Raw genomic sequence first — 16308 nt, 5'->3', positions numbered from 1 at the left:
CACATGCACACAACAGAACACAACTCTTCAGTAGACTATCAGGACATGAGATAGCCTTAGTTTCCAATTACATAGACCCTGGGCTCCTGCCCTACACACTCATGCACCTGCACCTACACCCACACTGAACCAGAGCACTAAAATACAAGGAAACTTTTATTTTCAGTTTTCATCAAGAAATTTGCTGTGGCTTTTTATGGTTTTGGTTCTTTTTCCTTTTTTTTTTTTTTTCCACTTTATTTCATTCTAGCCGCTCAGTGGCTGGAGCCGCTGGGTTCCTGGTATTAAAAAGATGCCAACAGAGGTAGCTGTGTCTCGCCCAGGGGCCCAGCCCACTCTGAATACCCCCCAAAAAAGGAGAAAAGAAAAGACAAAATAAACCAACAAAATAAAACCAAAAGGAGGAAGAAATTCAGATCATTTTCTTCAAGCCTGGCAGGAACCCACAAGAGTTTGTGTGTAACAGACGTTACAGTGGGAAGAAGCCAGGGTCTAGAAGGCCAGCCCGCCAGCTCCCTGCAGATGGCGCCGGCGCTACTGCTGCATGTCTCTCCAGCAGGAAGGGCACCACTGTCCCTCACCCCCTCCCCTCCCCCAGTGCATGGGGGCGCTGTTCCTTTACAACATGGAAGATGGGCAGAAGGAAGGTGAGGGTCTCTCAGGCCCCCAGGGGAGAAGCTGGGACAAGAGAAAGTGAGGAAGGTCACTGCTCAGCGGTGGAGGTGGTATCATCAACCTGGATCTTCACTGTTGCTGGGCTACCTATAGGGAAAGAGAGCCAAGGAAGTCAGAATTGCAGACCACAGGAATCTACCCCATCCCAAGGGAACTCAATGATACACAGCCCGGCTGCCCAGTATGTAAAGCTAGGGACACAGCAAAGTTACAAGTTCCACAGTGGTTCTGCAGGAAGAACTGGCACAAAGAAGAAATGGTCCTACCTGCTGTGGGGTAGGTTCGGGTGCCCGGTTTGCCAGGCGGCTGAGAATGTTACGCTCTGACATCTGTAACCTCACGGCTACTGGGGGAATTCGGGCAATGGTAGCTGGCAGTCGAGTCACATCCGCTTTCATGTCACTCAGCAGTTCTTCCAGCTGCTTCAGAACTGCATAGGGGAAAAAAAGAGGTGGTGAGCTGAGATGGTCACGACAGCTCCTTCTACCCTGGCGGACCAGCCTGCCCCATGGATTCTCAGTAACCAAGTCACTGTGCTATGTTACTGCCTTTTGTCACTGAGTCACTTGACTGGCCTCCTCTGTGCTCAAATCTCTACTCCTCATATTCCAGTTCTAACTGTCCATGAATCTGCTTTTTAAAGACCCTCATTATCCTTTGCTATTGTCTGTATGTATTTCCCCCACTTGTTGAGAACAGCTTATTCCTGTTTCTTTTTCTCACTCTTATCTTACCTCTCTACCTTCTGGATCTGTTTCTTACTTCCCTGATAACAGAGCCTTCTTTTCCTCATTTCACCCTCCTCATGATGTTTTACTTTAATTAGAAAGAAGATGTGGAAAGGTGTCTAGAATTTGATGGGATCTTAAATCACCTGAAGTTACCTCTGAAGTATCCCAGATGGAACTATATTTGCTTTGCTTTCTATCTCAAGAACCCGAATATATTAAAAGAGGCAAAGAACTACTGTCTATTTATTTACTGATACTAACTTCCTCAGGAGGATGACAAAAATTCCTAGCACTTCCTAAGCTCCCAGACAAAAGGGCTCTGAAAAAGGTTTGGAAACAAAAGGTTTCCGTTAGGGGAGGTAGGAGGATGAATCAATCAGCAGGAGGCAGGGGAGCCACTGGCTACCTTTGTGCAAGACTGCATTGGCTGGCTTGTTTCCTGCCATTGACTCCTTGGACAGGTGCTGATGACTTTCCGCCAAACACTCCACCTCAGCAAAGCGGGTGTTCAGGGCCATGGAAGGGTGAGAGGGGTCCTCTGACATGTTCAGGTAAGCTGCCCGGCGCAGCTGTTCCTCAATCACCAGGGCTTGTTCCAAGAGCTGGATGAGGGATAAAGAGGAGATAGGAGTTGGACTGACACTCATTTGCTCACTGCTGATGGGCCTCTCAGTTTACCTCTTCCTCCAGGTAATGTGAACCTAAAAAGAACTTCATGGATGGCTCCCCAACACCATTTCCCATACCCAAGTAGTCCAATATTGCATTGTTTCTTTTATTCCCTTTGGAGGCCCATGTTTTAAAAACTCTCTACCCTTTAGATTCTCTCTTATAGAAAAATGATAAAAACTTGGCCAGGTGCAGTGGCTCATGACTATAATCTTAGGACTTTCAGAGGCCAAGGCTGGAGGATCACTTGATGCCAGGAGTTCAAGACCAGCCTGGGCAACAGCAATAACCCATCTCTGCAAAAGAAATTTTAAAAAAAGGCCGGGCGCAGTGGCTCACGCCTGTAATCCTAGCACTCTGGGAGGCCGAGGCAGGTGGATTGCTCGAGGTCAGAAGTTTGAGACCAGCCTGAGCAAGAGCAAGACCCCGTCTCTACTAAAAATAGAAAGAAAATTATCTGGCCAACTAAAATATATATAGAAAAAAATTAGCCGGGCATGGTGGTGCATGCCTGTAGTCCCAGCTACTCGGGAGGCTGAGGCAGTAGGATCGCTTAAGCTCAGAGAGTTTGAGGTTGCTGTGAGCTAGGCTGACACCACGGCACTCACTTTAGCCAGGCGACAAAGCAGGACTCTGTCTCAAAAAAAAAAAAAAAAGCATTAGTCAGATGTGGTGGCCCACACCTGTAGTCCTAGCTACTCAGAAGGCTCAGGCAGGAGGATGGCTTGAGACCAGAAGTTGGAGGTTGCAGTGAACAATGATCATGCCACTGCACTCAAGCCAGGGCAACAGAGCAAGACTGTCTCAAACAAACATGCAAAAAACTCAATTTAGAAAATATAGAATGTAGGCCGGGCGTGGTAGCTCACGCCTGTAATCCTAGCACTCTGGGAGGCCGAGGCAGGAGGATCGCTTGAGCTCAGGAGTTTGAGGTTGCTGTGAGCTAGGCTGACGCCACAGCACTCTAGCCCAGGCAAGAGAGTGAGACTCTGTCTCAAAAAAAAAAAAAAAGAAAAGAAAATACAGAATGTATAAAGAATTAAAAACACAAATAATCCCACCTACTAGAAATAATACTAACATTCTGATGTTTTTCTTCTAAGGCTTTTCTATGCATATATTTTTACATAATTGAGATCATACTATGTACATATATCCATATTGTTTTCATTCTAAGTTACATGGTTAAGCATATTCCTTTATCACAAACTACTCTTCAAAAAATTGTTTTAATGGTTGCATGGTACTCCATCCTATGGATATACCTACCTTATCTACCTACCATACTTATCAGGATCGATCCTTTGGCTTCAGCCTCCCAAGTAGCTGCAGGTACTATAGGTATATGCCATCTTGCCTGGCTAAGACTATTATTGTTTCATAGGTACATTTCTAACTTATAAAGTGATGTTTCCTAAACATATAAGATGCTTCTTCTTCATAACCTTTTAAAAGGCTGGGCGCGGTGGCTCACGCCTGTAATCCTAGCACTCTGGGAGGCCGAGGTGGGTAGATTGTTTGAGCTCAGGAGTTCGAGACCAGCCTAAGCAAAAGCGAAACCCCGTCTCTACTAAAAAAATAGAAAGAAATTATACTAACAACTAAAAACTTATCGAGAAAAAATTAGCTGGGCATGGTGGCACACGCCTGTAGTCCCAGCTACTCAGGAGGCTGAGGCAGCTGGATTGCTTGAGCCCAGGAGTTTGAGGTTGCTGTGAGCTAGGCTGACGCCACCGCACTCTAGCCTGGGCAACAGAGTGAGACTGTCTCAAAAAAATTAAAAAAAAGGGTCCATTTGTGTTGGACATTTATGTTGTTGCACATGTATTTTGTTGTTTCTGTTGCTTAACACTGCAAGCATGATATGAATCCATGTTGTACCTATCCAGTCTCCTAGTGTCGAACACCGAGGTTGCCTCCAGGATCACACCACCAAAAATTATACTGCTCTATTAAAGGTTCTTTGAAATAAATCCCAAGAGGCAGAATGTTGGTTCTTAAGTTATAGACAACTTAATTAGCCCAAGTATCCACTGGTTCTTAATGAGTGAATCCATTAGGGGCCAGGAAAAAGGATGGTATGAGAACGGGCTATTGTTTCTTTAACAACATCTGGCTCCATCAGGGCCTACTAATTTATTCCCAAATAGACCCAGCATCTCCTTTGAATCCACATACCCTGTCTCCTTCACCAGCTCTCTCTTCCTGTCCCAAACTGTGAGCATTCTCCAGATTTAGCCCTTGGCTCGCTGCTGTTCTTTTGAAGCATTCACCCAAGAGATTTCTCCTCTCCTAGTGTCAGCCAGCACCTCTACACAGATGATTTGATGTTTCTCAAATGCGCACCTTGAGCACTGGGTCTGATTCCACTAGCGTATGGTGGTGAGGGTAGCAGCGAGATGGGTGTAGATGTGTGACTTGTCTAAAGTTGGCTTTATCATTCTTTTCTACAAATTGCTCCCTCTCTTTTTTTTTTTTTGGAGACAGGGTCTTGCTCTGCTGGCCCAGCTTGAGTGTAGTGCCACTATCAGCTCACTATAACCTCAAACTCCTGGACACAAGAGATCCTCCCACCTCTGCCTCCCAGATAGCTGGGACTACAGGCGGGCACCACCATGCCTGGCTCATTTTTTGTTTGTTTGTTTTTAGAGATGGGGTCTTGCTGTGTTGCCCAGACTGGTCGCAAACTCTTGGCCTCAAATGATCCTCCTGCCTCAGTCTCCCAAAGTGCTGGGATTACAGGCATGAGCTAGCATGCCCAGCCTCCGCCTCTTAAATGATAATTTAACTTTCTCAGTGACTTTGGGTCAAAATATCAGTTATTTTTTAAGTCTTACTCACTACTTTGTACCTAAAATGCATTAAGTTAGGACTTCGCAAACTATGCCTATGAGCCAAATGTGGCCCACCACCTATTTTTGTATGGCCCAAGAACTAAGGGCAGGTTTTACTGTTTTTTGAGACAGAGTCTCATTCTGTCACCCTGGGTAGGGTACAGTAGCATCATCACAGCTCACCACAACCTCAAACTCCTGGGCTCAAGCAAGTTTGAGCCTCCTGCCTCAGCCTCCCAAGTAGCTGGGACTACAGGCACACACCACCACACCCAGGTAATTTTTCTATTTTTTATAGGGACGGGGGTCTTATTCTTGCTCAGGCTGGTCTTGAACTCGTGAACTCAAAGCAATCCTCCCAGACTTGGCCTCCCGGAGTCCTAGGATTATGGATGTGGGCTACCATGCCCGGCCAGGTTTTACATTTTTTAAATGGTTGAAAAAAAGGAAAAGACTACTATTTCATGCTACTTCATGAAAATCATAAGAAACTCAAATTTCAGAGTCCATCAATGATGTTTCACTGGAATACATCCATACCTATTCATTAATATACCACCTATGGCTGCTTTCACACAACAATGACAAAATATAGTATTTGAAACAGAGACCATATGTCCCACAAAGCCAAAAACCTATCTGGTCCTTTAATAGAAAAGGTTTGCTGGCCGGGCACGGTGGCTCACGCCTGTAATCCTAGCACTCTGGGAGGCCGAGGAGGGTGGACCATTTGAGCTCAGGAGTTCAACACCAGCCTGAGCAAGAGCAAGACTCCGTCTCTACTAAAAATAGAAAGAAATTAGCTGAACAACTAAAAATATATAGAAAAAATTAGCCGGGCATGGTGGCACATGCCTGTAGTCCCAGCTACTCGGGAGGCTGAGGCAAAATGATCACTTAAGCCCAGGAGTTTGAGGTTGCTGTGAGCTAGGCTGATGCCACGGCACTCACTCTAGCCCGGACAACAAAGCAAGACTCTTGTCTCAAAAAAAAAAAAGAAAAGAAAAGGTTTGCTGATCCCTACAGTTAATCTGTAAATTCTTTGGTGTTTTATTTCCTTTATGCTTTTTTTTTTTTTGGAGGGGGGGGGGACAGAGTCTTGCTCTGTCGCCCAGGCTAGAGTGCCCTGGAGTTAGCCTAGCTCACAGCAACCTGAAATTCCTGGGCTCATGCAATCCTCTTGCCTCAGCCTCCAGAGTAGCCGGGACTATAGGCATGCACCACTATGCCTGGCTAATTTTTCCTATATATTTTTAGTTGTCCGGCTAATTTCTTTCTATTTTCAGTAGAGTAGGGATCTTGCTCTTGCTCAGGCTGGTTTTGAACTCCTGACCTCGAGCGATCCTCTCACCTCGGGCCTCCCAGAGTGCTAGGATTACAGGTGTGAGCCACCGCACCTGGCCGTTTCCTTTATCCTTATCCTCTTCATTTTCCACAACCAGCATCACAGCCCAGGCCCTTAATAACTCATGACTATATGGCATTTCTATTATCTCATGAATGCTGTTTCCATTCCCCTTGGTCCTATCAAAACTCTGTTCACAAAACTTCAGTGGCTGTCCATTAACCACAGCGTGAAGTCCAAACTGTCTCATCTGGTACCAAGAATCCACCTACTGACTTCTAGCCCTTACCGCTCTCTTTCCAACCTACCTCCCACCATCACCCAATACAAATGTTTTCTACAGCTCAACTGGGCTACCTGCTGTTCCCAAATACCCTAAGCTTTGCTACCTCTGTGTCTTTGCCCAATCTAATCCCTTTAGTTCAAACACCCTTCTGATTCTACCCAACAATCTCTTATCACATTCAACAAAACTTAATTCCAATACCATCATCTCCATAAAGACATTTGTGAGCTCCCTTCCTGCTTCCTCATTCCCTTCTGGAGAACTTCCTCATGCCATTCAGCCGTCTGACTCCTGATATGAAGAATGGCATTGTTTTGATTACACATTTGCTTCTACTTGAAACTGAAAGCTCCTTGAGAATAGGCACCATGCCTTATTTGTCCTTGTATCCCTATGCCAATCATTGCTTGGTATGTACCACTTGAAGGTTATTAGTGTACATCTCTTATTCCCCCAGTTATACTCAACTTAAGAAGTACATGTCTTGTCTTCAGGGTATCGCATCTGATGGCCTGCACACAGGGTACCCTCAATAAAGTTGCTGAATTTCTAAATGAGACTCACTTTGGTGGGCTTAACCCTAGTGATTCTGAAAATGGAGCTCTACTTTTGCATCTCCTTTTTGCATCCACCTCAGTATTCTTTAACCCAGAAAAAAGGACCACCAGCCCACTGACAGCTCTATCTCCTTAGAGAGCCAGTTCAATCCCACCTCTATCTTTCCTGAACACTCCAACCTGCAGTATTCCTCCAACAAATGCATTACACTAGTCTGTGTCATTCATTAGGGACACAGTCACCTATAGCTCATGTACAGCTGGTTAACTTTCAGTTTCAGGTCTGTACATCTTGAGCCCTAATATTTAAGTTACTTAGGAGACAAAGCCTTTCATACAATATACAAAGTTAAAACAGAATGGCTGAATGAATAGACTCCCTCCTTTGCAGAACCTTCTACACTTAAAGTCTGTCACCTAAACCCTGTATCCCTCCCTCCCCATCCTGCTCACCTTGAACCTTCGAGCTAGAAATTTATTCTTGATCTCTAAGAAATTGCCACGGTTCATTTCACCCTTGAAAGGCTCATTGAGGATGGCATAGCGTGGGTCATTCTGGATGTCCTGCCACCGGGCATAGCCATGACTATTGGAAAAGTGCTCAGGAAAAACAAAACAAGGTAAATAAGAACCTCACACTAAGAGATCTTCAGAACCTTTCACCAAGAACCTCGGTCCAGACCCAGGTAAAGGATACTTTATGATGCCAGCTAGGAGCCAGTAGTCATGCCGTCGATGCCAGATCTCATAAGTCTTCTTGGTGACTGTGGCTGCTCGCTCCTCATTCTGCCAAAGGGAGTGCAACTCTGAGGTGGAATGTAGAGAAGGTTGGAAAGGAGGGAAAAAGGCAAACATCTGTGAGAACTGAAAAAACTATTTATTCCTGTGCCCCAGCCCCCACCCCAGACACCATCTTAGCATAGAAAGCCGCTGGCTTTCTAGCACAGAACCCAGAGAAGTGCACAGGCAGCCTGGCACTCCCTCATCTAGTAAAGCCTCTGCACCCAGGTTTCTGACAAGAACCCCAATTTCACCTCAGATCATTCTAACCCCAGCTAGTTCCTCACTTCCATACCAGTAAAACCACCATCTGCGATGTTGAACATGAAACGCTGTTTAATATTTTTCTTCTGTTTCTCATCACTCAAGTCCTTGGGGGTCTCTCCATTCTGAAGCATCACCTCTTTCTTCTCTTCTTCTTCTTTCTTCTCTTCTGCAGGGTATGCAGAAGAAAACTGTCAGCCCCAGACCAGAGCCCAGCAGCATGGCCCTACCCACAGCACTACATACTGTAAGATATCCATCTGCCACCACCTTTTATCCAGATGGGTGTCTCTCAAACCCAGAAAAGTTGCCACCAGCCAACTAACAACCAAGTGTAAAGACAGAAAAGTCTTTTATCTTGGGATAAAATGGCTACGTGGCTATGGACAGGGAGGCAGGGGAGGATAAAGTCCTTGCTTCTGGTTTTAGAGTCCTTCTAAACCACAGTCGGCTTCTCCAAACACTCACCTTTGTCCTCTACCACAATAGGGGTCAGATCTATTGCTGATTTCTCCTCCACCTTCTCCACATCAGCAACACCTAGAGGAACAGATGGCATTGAAAATATACATAAAGGAAGAATGTTCTTTTCTGTTCCACACTCTTACCCAATTGGAACCATCCTACATCTAAATTTCTGTAATTAAAGTCATAAAAATGTCTTGGGGCGGGGGAGCGGCAATCTAAAATCAAGGGTGCAGGACTCTTCAGTATGTCACTTCCTCCTGACATTCCAGCCCAGCTGAAAGTCCAAAAGCAACTATGGTTCACACAGGGATCTGCAGTGCTTAAAAATGTGGGTACCTTTGGGCTCTGTCTCCATAGGTTCCTCTGTTCTCTCCTTCACCTCTGCCTTTTCCACTTTCTCCTCTCCCTCAAGGGGCTCAACAAGGACCTTTTCATCCTCTGAGGCAGGGGCAGGGGGCTGTGTACACTTCAAAGGAAAAAAAAAAAGGAAGAAGATGAAGCAGACAGGCAGCACCTGAAAGGAAGAGTGCGCTTATCCCTTTGCCTTCAGTATGGCACACGGTCACTCCCATCTCTTACCTCGACAGCAGCCTCAGAGGCTGCAGATTTAACCTCCTTTTCTCCTTCCGTGTTCTCTTCTTCTTTGAGGCTATTTTCCTCTATTTTTATCCCATCCTCTGCAGACCAGTAAGAGACAATCAATTAGGAAGAAGGTCCTAGATCAGAGAGGTTATGCCTTCCCAGTTTGTCTCATCTTAAATTGTCCTCTCGTGCCTTTAAGAGCCAGCCCTATTCTTAGGACAGCTCTCCTAAACTGAGAGGGAGATTACTGTGTGTCCTGCCAGACTACCCTGTTTGAACTGAGCACAGGGAGCAGAGCAAGCATAGGCTAGGACAAGACAGGGATAGAAAATGACAGGACAGGCAGACTTACCAGCAGGTGGGGCAGGTGCAGGAGTATTAGGCTGTGTGTCCCCTGGAGTGGAGGGTGTAGGAGTCTTTGGGGAGGGTGACCCTGGCTGGGACATCTTTTTATTTTCCTCTACTTCAGCCAGTTCAGGCATGCTCCAGCGCCCATTAACATGTTCAAATTCCTGAACCTGTAGCAATGGGACAAGAAGTTGAAGACCTAATTCCAGCTCTAGGCGCCTTTCCTGTTGGACTCCCAGTTTCCCTCAAAAATTTTAACAACAGAGAAAGGCTCAGACCTCACCTTCTTGCGAATCAAGGACATGACACCAATCCTAGTAAGGACATGCTGCCGAGACAAGCCTTCTCGGGGGACACCATCAGCAAAGGTCTCAGCCCCGTCTGCCCCTGGCTCACATAAATGCCTCATAAAAAGAGAGACATAAGCCCTATAGTAAAGAAGTAGAGAAATGAGTTAAACTGGGATCATGTCAACTCCTAGATCAGATTCTTTTCCACCTCCAGTTAGGCATTATCACAGGCAATGACTATGGCTCCACCTTGAGGTAAAGCCAACCACTGCACTGGAAGGCTGGCCTCCAGACCCTGCACCAGGACCCAGGGTTCTCTTCCAGGGAAGCTAAGAACACAACTCTTATTACTAACAGCTTCACCTGCCTACTTCAGCAAAGGAAAACAGCCCACTTCCCTGCACAGCCTGGACCAGTACTGTGGGAAGACCACAGAGGAGAAGCCCTTGCTCTAGATCAGTCTGCTGCAGCCTTCAAACTTACTTGAACTCTTTCTCTGATTTGCCTCGCAGATCTCTCACAAGCCATTGAGTGGTAAAAGCATCCTGAGGTGGCATCCCATATCGCATAATTGCATTAAGAAAGGCTTTTCGCTGACGAGCATTAAAACCTAGTACCTAGGGGAAAAAAGAACCTAGGTGAGAGGGAGCAGGTCTCACTCCATCAAAGACCCAATATCTGGCACTTACCCACCCCTCCTGAGAATTATATTAGGTCATTAAATATGAAAATTCTGATTTCAAATCAAAAGTGTAGTTTATTATACCTCAAACAAGAAGCAGTACCATTAATCAAAGTATGCACCTAAACTATCAACAGCTTTGCCACCTTAATGGTAGCTCATTTATGCCAGCAACAAAGAAGCCTGGAGAGCAAGTGATGAAATCACAAAAAGCGTTTTCCACAGCTTGGTGAGAACTGAAAATTTTTCCTTGCAAGAAGTGGTCCAAAGCCTGGAAGCAGTGGTAGTCAGCTGGTGCAAGGTCTGGTAAATAAGGTGGATGACAAAGTTTTGAAGTCCAGCTCCTATAGTTTAAGCAGCATTGTTTGTGCAACATGTGGTCCAGCGTTGTCTTATAAAAGGATTGGCTTGTCTCTATTGACCAATCTTGGCTGCTTAATCACAAGCATCCTCATCATTTCATCCAATCGGTTGCAGTAGACATCCACTATAATCGATTCACCAGGTTTCATGAAGCTATAGTGGATAATACCAGCACTGGACCACCAAACAGACACCATTAGCTTTTTTAAATGAGTATCAGTTTTAGACTGTGTTTCGGCACTTCATCTTTATCCAACCATTGTGCCAAACACTTAGAATTGTCAAAAAGAATCCATTTTTCATCACACATCACAATAGGGTGTAGAAATGGTTCGCCTTTATGTCATGACAGCAAAGAAAGGCAAGCTTCAAGATAATTTCTCTTCTGACGCTCGTCTAATTCATGCGGAACCCATCTAGCCAGCTTCTTTACCTTGCCAATTTGTTTCAAATGGTCCAATACTGTTGGAATAGTAATGTCAAACCTTGCTGCTAACTGACAGGTAGGTTGAGATGGACTCGCTTCCATTACAGCTTTCAGCTCATCATTATCTACCTTGGTCTCAGGTCGCCCATGTGGCTCATTTTCAAGATTAAAATCACCAGAACAGAACTTCTCAAACCATCGACATACTGTGCACTCATTAGCCACATCCTTCCTAAATACTTTGTTGATATTTAGAGCTGTTTGCACTGTATTGGTTCCACGATGGAACTCATATTCAAAAATAACACAAATTTTTGACTTATCCATGGTTTTACAAAAATTACTCTTAAAAAAACGTGAAAGGTAATCACAAGCCAAAATGTACATTTGAAAGACTGAGGGTGTACCTTCATGATAAAAATAAAACAAGAAGTGTCAAAGAAAAATGTCAGAGATACCAACTGTCAAACTTAGTACTTAAGGAAGTCAGACATTTCATACTTAATAACCTTTAATATGCCACTTACTTCAATATTCCCACCAACACGGGCCAACAGAGGAGGCAATGGCTTATCTTTATCATTCCGCAGGCCCTTACGACTGGGCCTGCGGGGAGCTGCAAGAAGAAAAAGATGAATGAGTGACACTGGTAGGGGTACTAAACAAAGCAATCTTTAGAAAACCAGCAGAAAAGCACAGCCCTCACCTTCTGAACGTTCATCAAAGTCTTCATCACCTTCCTCTGAGGCCACTGAGTAATCGGACTGGTTGTCGGACTGGTCGTCCTGCCAATCTGGAGGGAGAGAGGGCAGATGAGCGGGGCCCACTGCTCTAGTGGAACGGCCCATGGGTGGGGGGCGGGGCCGGCCACACACACCTCGGTCCTCCTGGGAGCCATCATTGTAGTTGACCTGTTTACGGATTCTTTTTCCTTTGCCCAGATTTCGGGCTAGATCTTCTTGCTGCTGCTCATAATGGTGCCGCAGCAATTTCTCCCAGTAGTCAGGATCCACACTTTCTTCCTGTTTTATGATTTCCCGTTCTACCTCCTCTTCCTCCTGGGACAGAGGGAGGACCAGGACTCAGGGGTGCTGAAGTCAGCACCACCAGCTACCCCTGGTCCTCACAGTTCCCATTCTGCTAGCTCCTTTCCATGGCTCTTAAATACTTGGTGTGCCTGCTTAGAGCTAAGAACTCAGAAGAAACTTAACTGACAGGGCATGGCTCCTCCTAATTATGTATGGATTAGCAGTGAGCATAACTGAAGATAAACATGGGATGGGGCTATTATCACAGCGAAGGATGAAGAGATACGAAGCTTTCTTCTTTTTTTTTAATTTTTCATAGAGATGGGTCTCGCTATGTTGCCCAGGCTGGTCTTGAACTGGCCTCAAGCAATCCTCCATCCTGCCTCAGCCTCCCAAAGTGCTGGGATTACAGGTGAGAGCCACTGTGCCCAGCCAGGAAGCTTTCTTGTGTAACCCCTTGTACTGATGCACATACAATTGGAAGATAGCAAAAAGAAGGAAAGAGATGTTAGAGCTTTAGCAAGCCAGAATGAAGAAGCTTTTGAAATACTGCCAAAGATTTTCATGAGAGATAAAATAGAAAGGCCATAAGCCCTTCTATTCTTCATAAACTTCATAAAAGTTTAACAACAAAATAAATTTCACAAAAGCTTACCAACTGTCTGTAAAGAAAAAAAAATTATATATTATCCTCTTATGTCCCAATAATGTTTTTGCTCCTCTGAAAAGTCTTTAAGTTACATTTTTTTCAGACACTTCAGGACCACTGATTGATTCCAAATCCCTTATATTAGAATTAAACTGCTGCTGATAGCATAATATCTTTAAGTTACATTCTTTTCAGACACTTCATGACCACTGATTGATTCCAAATCCCTTATTTTAGAATTAAACTACTGCTAATAGCATAATATCAGGAACAACCTAAATATGCCCATCATTATGAAACTAATTAAATAAATTACAGTACAGTCAGCCCTCCATATCCATGGGTTCTATATCGGTGGATTCAAGCAATTAAGGATCAAAAATATTCAGGAAAAAACAAAATTATGTTTGTACTGAACATGTACAGACTTTTTTGGTCATTATTCCCTAAATAATATAGTATAACAACTATTTACATAGCATTTACACTGTATTAGATATTATAAGTAACCTAGTGATGATTTAAAATACACGGGAGGTTACAAAGGGATATAAAAGGACACTGGAAACCAAGAAGGCAGCATAAGGGGAGAGACAAAAACTCACCTATTGGGTACAATGAACACTATTTTGGTGACGGGTGCACCAAAAGCCCTGACTTAAGCATTATACAAGGTATCCATGAAACAAAAACATTTGTACCCCCTTAATTTTTTGAAATAAAAATAAATAAAGTACATGGGAGGATGTGCATACATTATATGCAAATACCATACTGTTTTATATGTGGGACTAGAGCATCCATGGATTTTGGTATCCATGGGAGGTCCTCTCCCACACAGATACCAAGAAATAACTACACTTCCAAACAAGGATATGCTAAACAGCAAAAAAAAAAAAAAAGGTGGGGGGGCTCTTTATGTTCTGGCCTGGTCTGTATCTCCAAGACATATTAAGTGGACAAAAGCAAGGTAGAGAACATATGTATAATAAATTTCTTTTGTGTTTAAAAGAAAAAGTGGTGTTTATGTGCACATATGCATATGTATACATAGATGTATACAAATGTATGTATAATTTCTATGCACATAAAATATTTTTGGAAAGATAGGTAAGAAAATAAAAACATTACTTGTCCCCAGGAAGGGAACTAGGTTGTTAGAGGACAGAGGGAAAAGAGATAACTTTGTATATTTTGAACCATGTAAATTACTATCTATTAAAACATGAAACTTAAAATTATAAAAGAAGTAAACAGCAGCTGAGATCACTAATCAGCAAACAATGTATATACTTGTGTAGTAACCAGCAGAGATCATCCACTTAGCACATGTTCACAGCCAATCACTTGTGTGTACACTCACTGCCAATGAAGGGACCATGGAGCACCCCATTAGGAGGGCCGTGTTTGATGAACTACTACTGGTCTGTAGACCTGTGTCAGACTTTTCAGCCCCAGATACACATAAACTGAAGTTAGTAGAACTACCTTCAAGAACCAAGATAATAGGAATATATCAGAAAAACATCGCAAGAGGATGGCTCTGAGTTGGAAGGATGAGAAAAGATGGCAAAGACCACCAGAACCTATGCCAAGTCTAAGAACCCTGAGCTGAGGGAATTAAAGGGCACCAGAAGAGAAAACAAATTTCATTTTTCATTTCATGACCCTCTATATCATTTGGGGGACAAAACTATTAAAACAAGTCACACATTTCTGTTTTAATATTTTTTGGTTTTTTGCTATAAAAGCCAAGAAAAAGAAGGGAAGAGAAAAAAAGGGAAATAACTCAACTTTAAGCACAAGGAGATAGATTATCTAAGTATATATCTTATCACCTGCCTTTTCTGCAAAAAGATTTGAGGTACCATTCAAAAATTTACTTGTAGGGTTAATAAAATACATAAGAGAAAATCAGATTCTGGCAAAGAGCCAATACAATTGTTGTGAGGATGGTATTTGGCTATAAGTTTCCTAATAGCCAAGGCAAAGATGAGAATATTAATTAGTCATATGTTATAGGCTTTGTTTTCAAGGGAAGAGGTATATCAATTCATCAACATACTAATTTGCCTACAGATGTTTTCCTCTTGTCTCAAATATCATCTTGGTCTCAACTCCAATTTTCAGACAAATCACCAAGCACAACTACCTTAGACTCATACTCACCCCCATTTCTTCTTCTCGCACCACATACTGGGCCACTTTGAATGAGCTCAAATATTCATTCATGCCTTGTAGTTCTGTGTCTTCGGTCTCATCCTGGTTACGGTCCAGTAGCCGTTCAATGGCCTTATCATCATAGTGGATAACGCTGCTATCTTCTCCCTCTTTGTTGTCTCCTCCTATAAAGAATCAGGGGCCCATACCCCCAAAGTCAGCTTCAGTAGCTGCAGTAAAAGAAGCAAGTCCCACAGGATCCTTGGTATCAAAGATTCTCCCTACCCTTCAGAGAGACCAAGCCCCATACCAAAACCTAAGTTCCTGACTAGCTCACCTCCATCTGTGGCTTCATCCTTGAACAGTTCCTCAGTGCCAAATTTGAGGATATCATCAAGCTCCTGTTTGGACATAGATCCAGTCTTGGAGCCCAGCCCAGGCCGCACCACTAGATGCGTCAGCATCATCTTCTTCTTTGCCACTTGTGTGATACGCTCCTCCACTGACGCACGGGTCACAAATCGGTAGATCATCACCTTCTTATTTTGACCAATACGGTGAGCTCTACTAAAGGCCTGGAGTTGAGCAGGAAATAAAGCCAGAAACCATATTTTCCTGCTGCCATTCTTGCCTTGACTTCCACATACTAAGTTAAGCCAAGTACAAGGCAAGAGCTTGTCTGCATATGAAACTTCCTTTTGTACCCTTGCCCACAGATCACCCCCTATCATGTTATCCAAAATAGGACCATAGCTAACCCAAACTCTCTGGCTTACAATAAAGTAAGCAACATAAAAAGAATCTGTTGTTTCTCACTTAAACAACTAATTCCAGATGGTGGCGCCCTCATAGAAAACACTATGCGTTTCCAGTAAGTTACCGTATCTAAGGCTGCTAGCCCTGCTCACCTGGATATCATTATGGGGGTTCCAGTCAGAGTCATAGATAATAACCGTGTCAGCAGTGGCCAGATTGATTCCAAGGCCCCCAGCTCGAGTGGAAAGCAAGAAGCAGAACTGCTGAGCCCCAGGTGCTAATAAAGGAATCAAAAACACCATTAGAAGTGTCTCCTGAATTCTAATTAATAAATATAAAATGAATGTTAGAAATACACAACCTCATTAGGCAAACACCACAGTAATAATTGTTGTAAGCAAGGTCCACCAATGG

The 16308-nt window shown here is 43.8% G+C and overlaps 1 protein-coding gene and 1 non-coding gene across 6 annotated transcripts in view; both read right to left on the bottom strand.

Annotated features, from left to right (window-relative positions):
- Nucleotides 1–138: 138 nt before the first annotated feature.
- The window catches only part of CHD4 (chromodomain helicase DNA binding protein 4), a 31584-nt gene continuing 15414 nt past the window's right edge, over nucleotides 139–16308 (bottom strand). For 3 of the 5 annotated variants that reach the window (XM_045554506.1, XM_045554509.1, XM_045554508.1), the window contains exons 23-40: nucleotides 16047–16171; nucleotides 15476–15713; nucleotides 15148–15323; nucleotides 12179–12359; nucleotides 12008–12094; nucleotides 11829–11917; nucleotides 10313–10446; nucleotides 9823–9967; nucleotides 9544–9709; nucleotides 9189–9286; nucleotides 8946–9075; nucleotides 8610–8681; nucleotides 8173–8310; nucleotides 7795–7903; nucleotides 7551–7683; nucleotides 1813–2008; nucleotides 942–1105; nucleotides 139–762 (exon numbers count right to left, since the gene is read on the bottom strand). In XM_045554506.1, coding sequence (XP_045410462.1) covers nucleotides 745–762; nucleotides 942–1105; nucleotides 1813–2008; nucleotides 7551–7683; nucleotides 7795–7903; nucleotides 8173–8310; nucleotides 8610–8681; nucleotides 8946–9075; nucleotides 9189–9286; nucleotides 9544–9709; nucleotides 9823–9967; nucleotides 10313–10446; nucleotides 11829–11917; nucleotides 12008–12094; nucleotides 12179–12359; nucleotides 15148–15323; nucleotides 15476–15713; nucleotides 16047–16171 — 2399 coding nt within the window. In that variant the 3' untranslated portion in view covers nucleotides 139–744. Of the gene's footprint in view, nucleotides 763–941; nucleotides 1106–1812; nucleotides 2009–7550; nucleotides 7684–7794; nucleotides 7904–8172; nucleotides 8311–8609; nucleotides 8682–8945; nucleotides 9076–9188; nucleotides 9287–9543; nucleotides 9710–9822; nucleotides 9968–10312; nucleotides 10447–11828; nucleotides 11918–12007; nucleotides 12360–15147; nucleotides 15324–15475; nucleotides 15714–16046; nucleotides 16172–16308 lie in introns of all 5 variants that reach the window. The other 2 variants (XM_045554507.1, XM_045554505.1) reach the window with 2 other exon arrangements.
- Nucleotides 9369–9507, bottom strand: LOC123640933. The gene has a single exon (XR_006736160.1). It is a non-coding gene; the product is annotated as a small Cajal body-specific RNA 11 (non-coding RNA).

Source organism: Lemur catta, chromosome 6 (assembly GCF_020740605.2).
Source record: "Lemur catta isolate mLemCat1 chromosome 6, mLemCat1.pri, whole genome shotgun sequence".
NCBI lineage: Eukaryota > Metazoa > Chordata > Mammalia > Primates > Lemuridae > Lemur > Lemur catta.
This window is presented reverse-complemented; position numbering and strand designations above follow the sequence as displayed.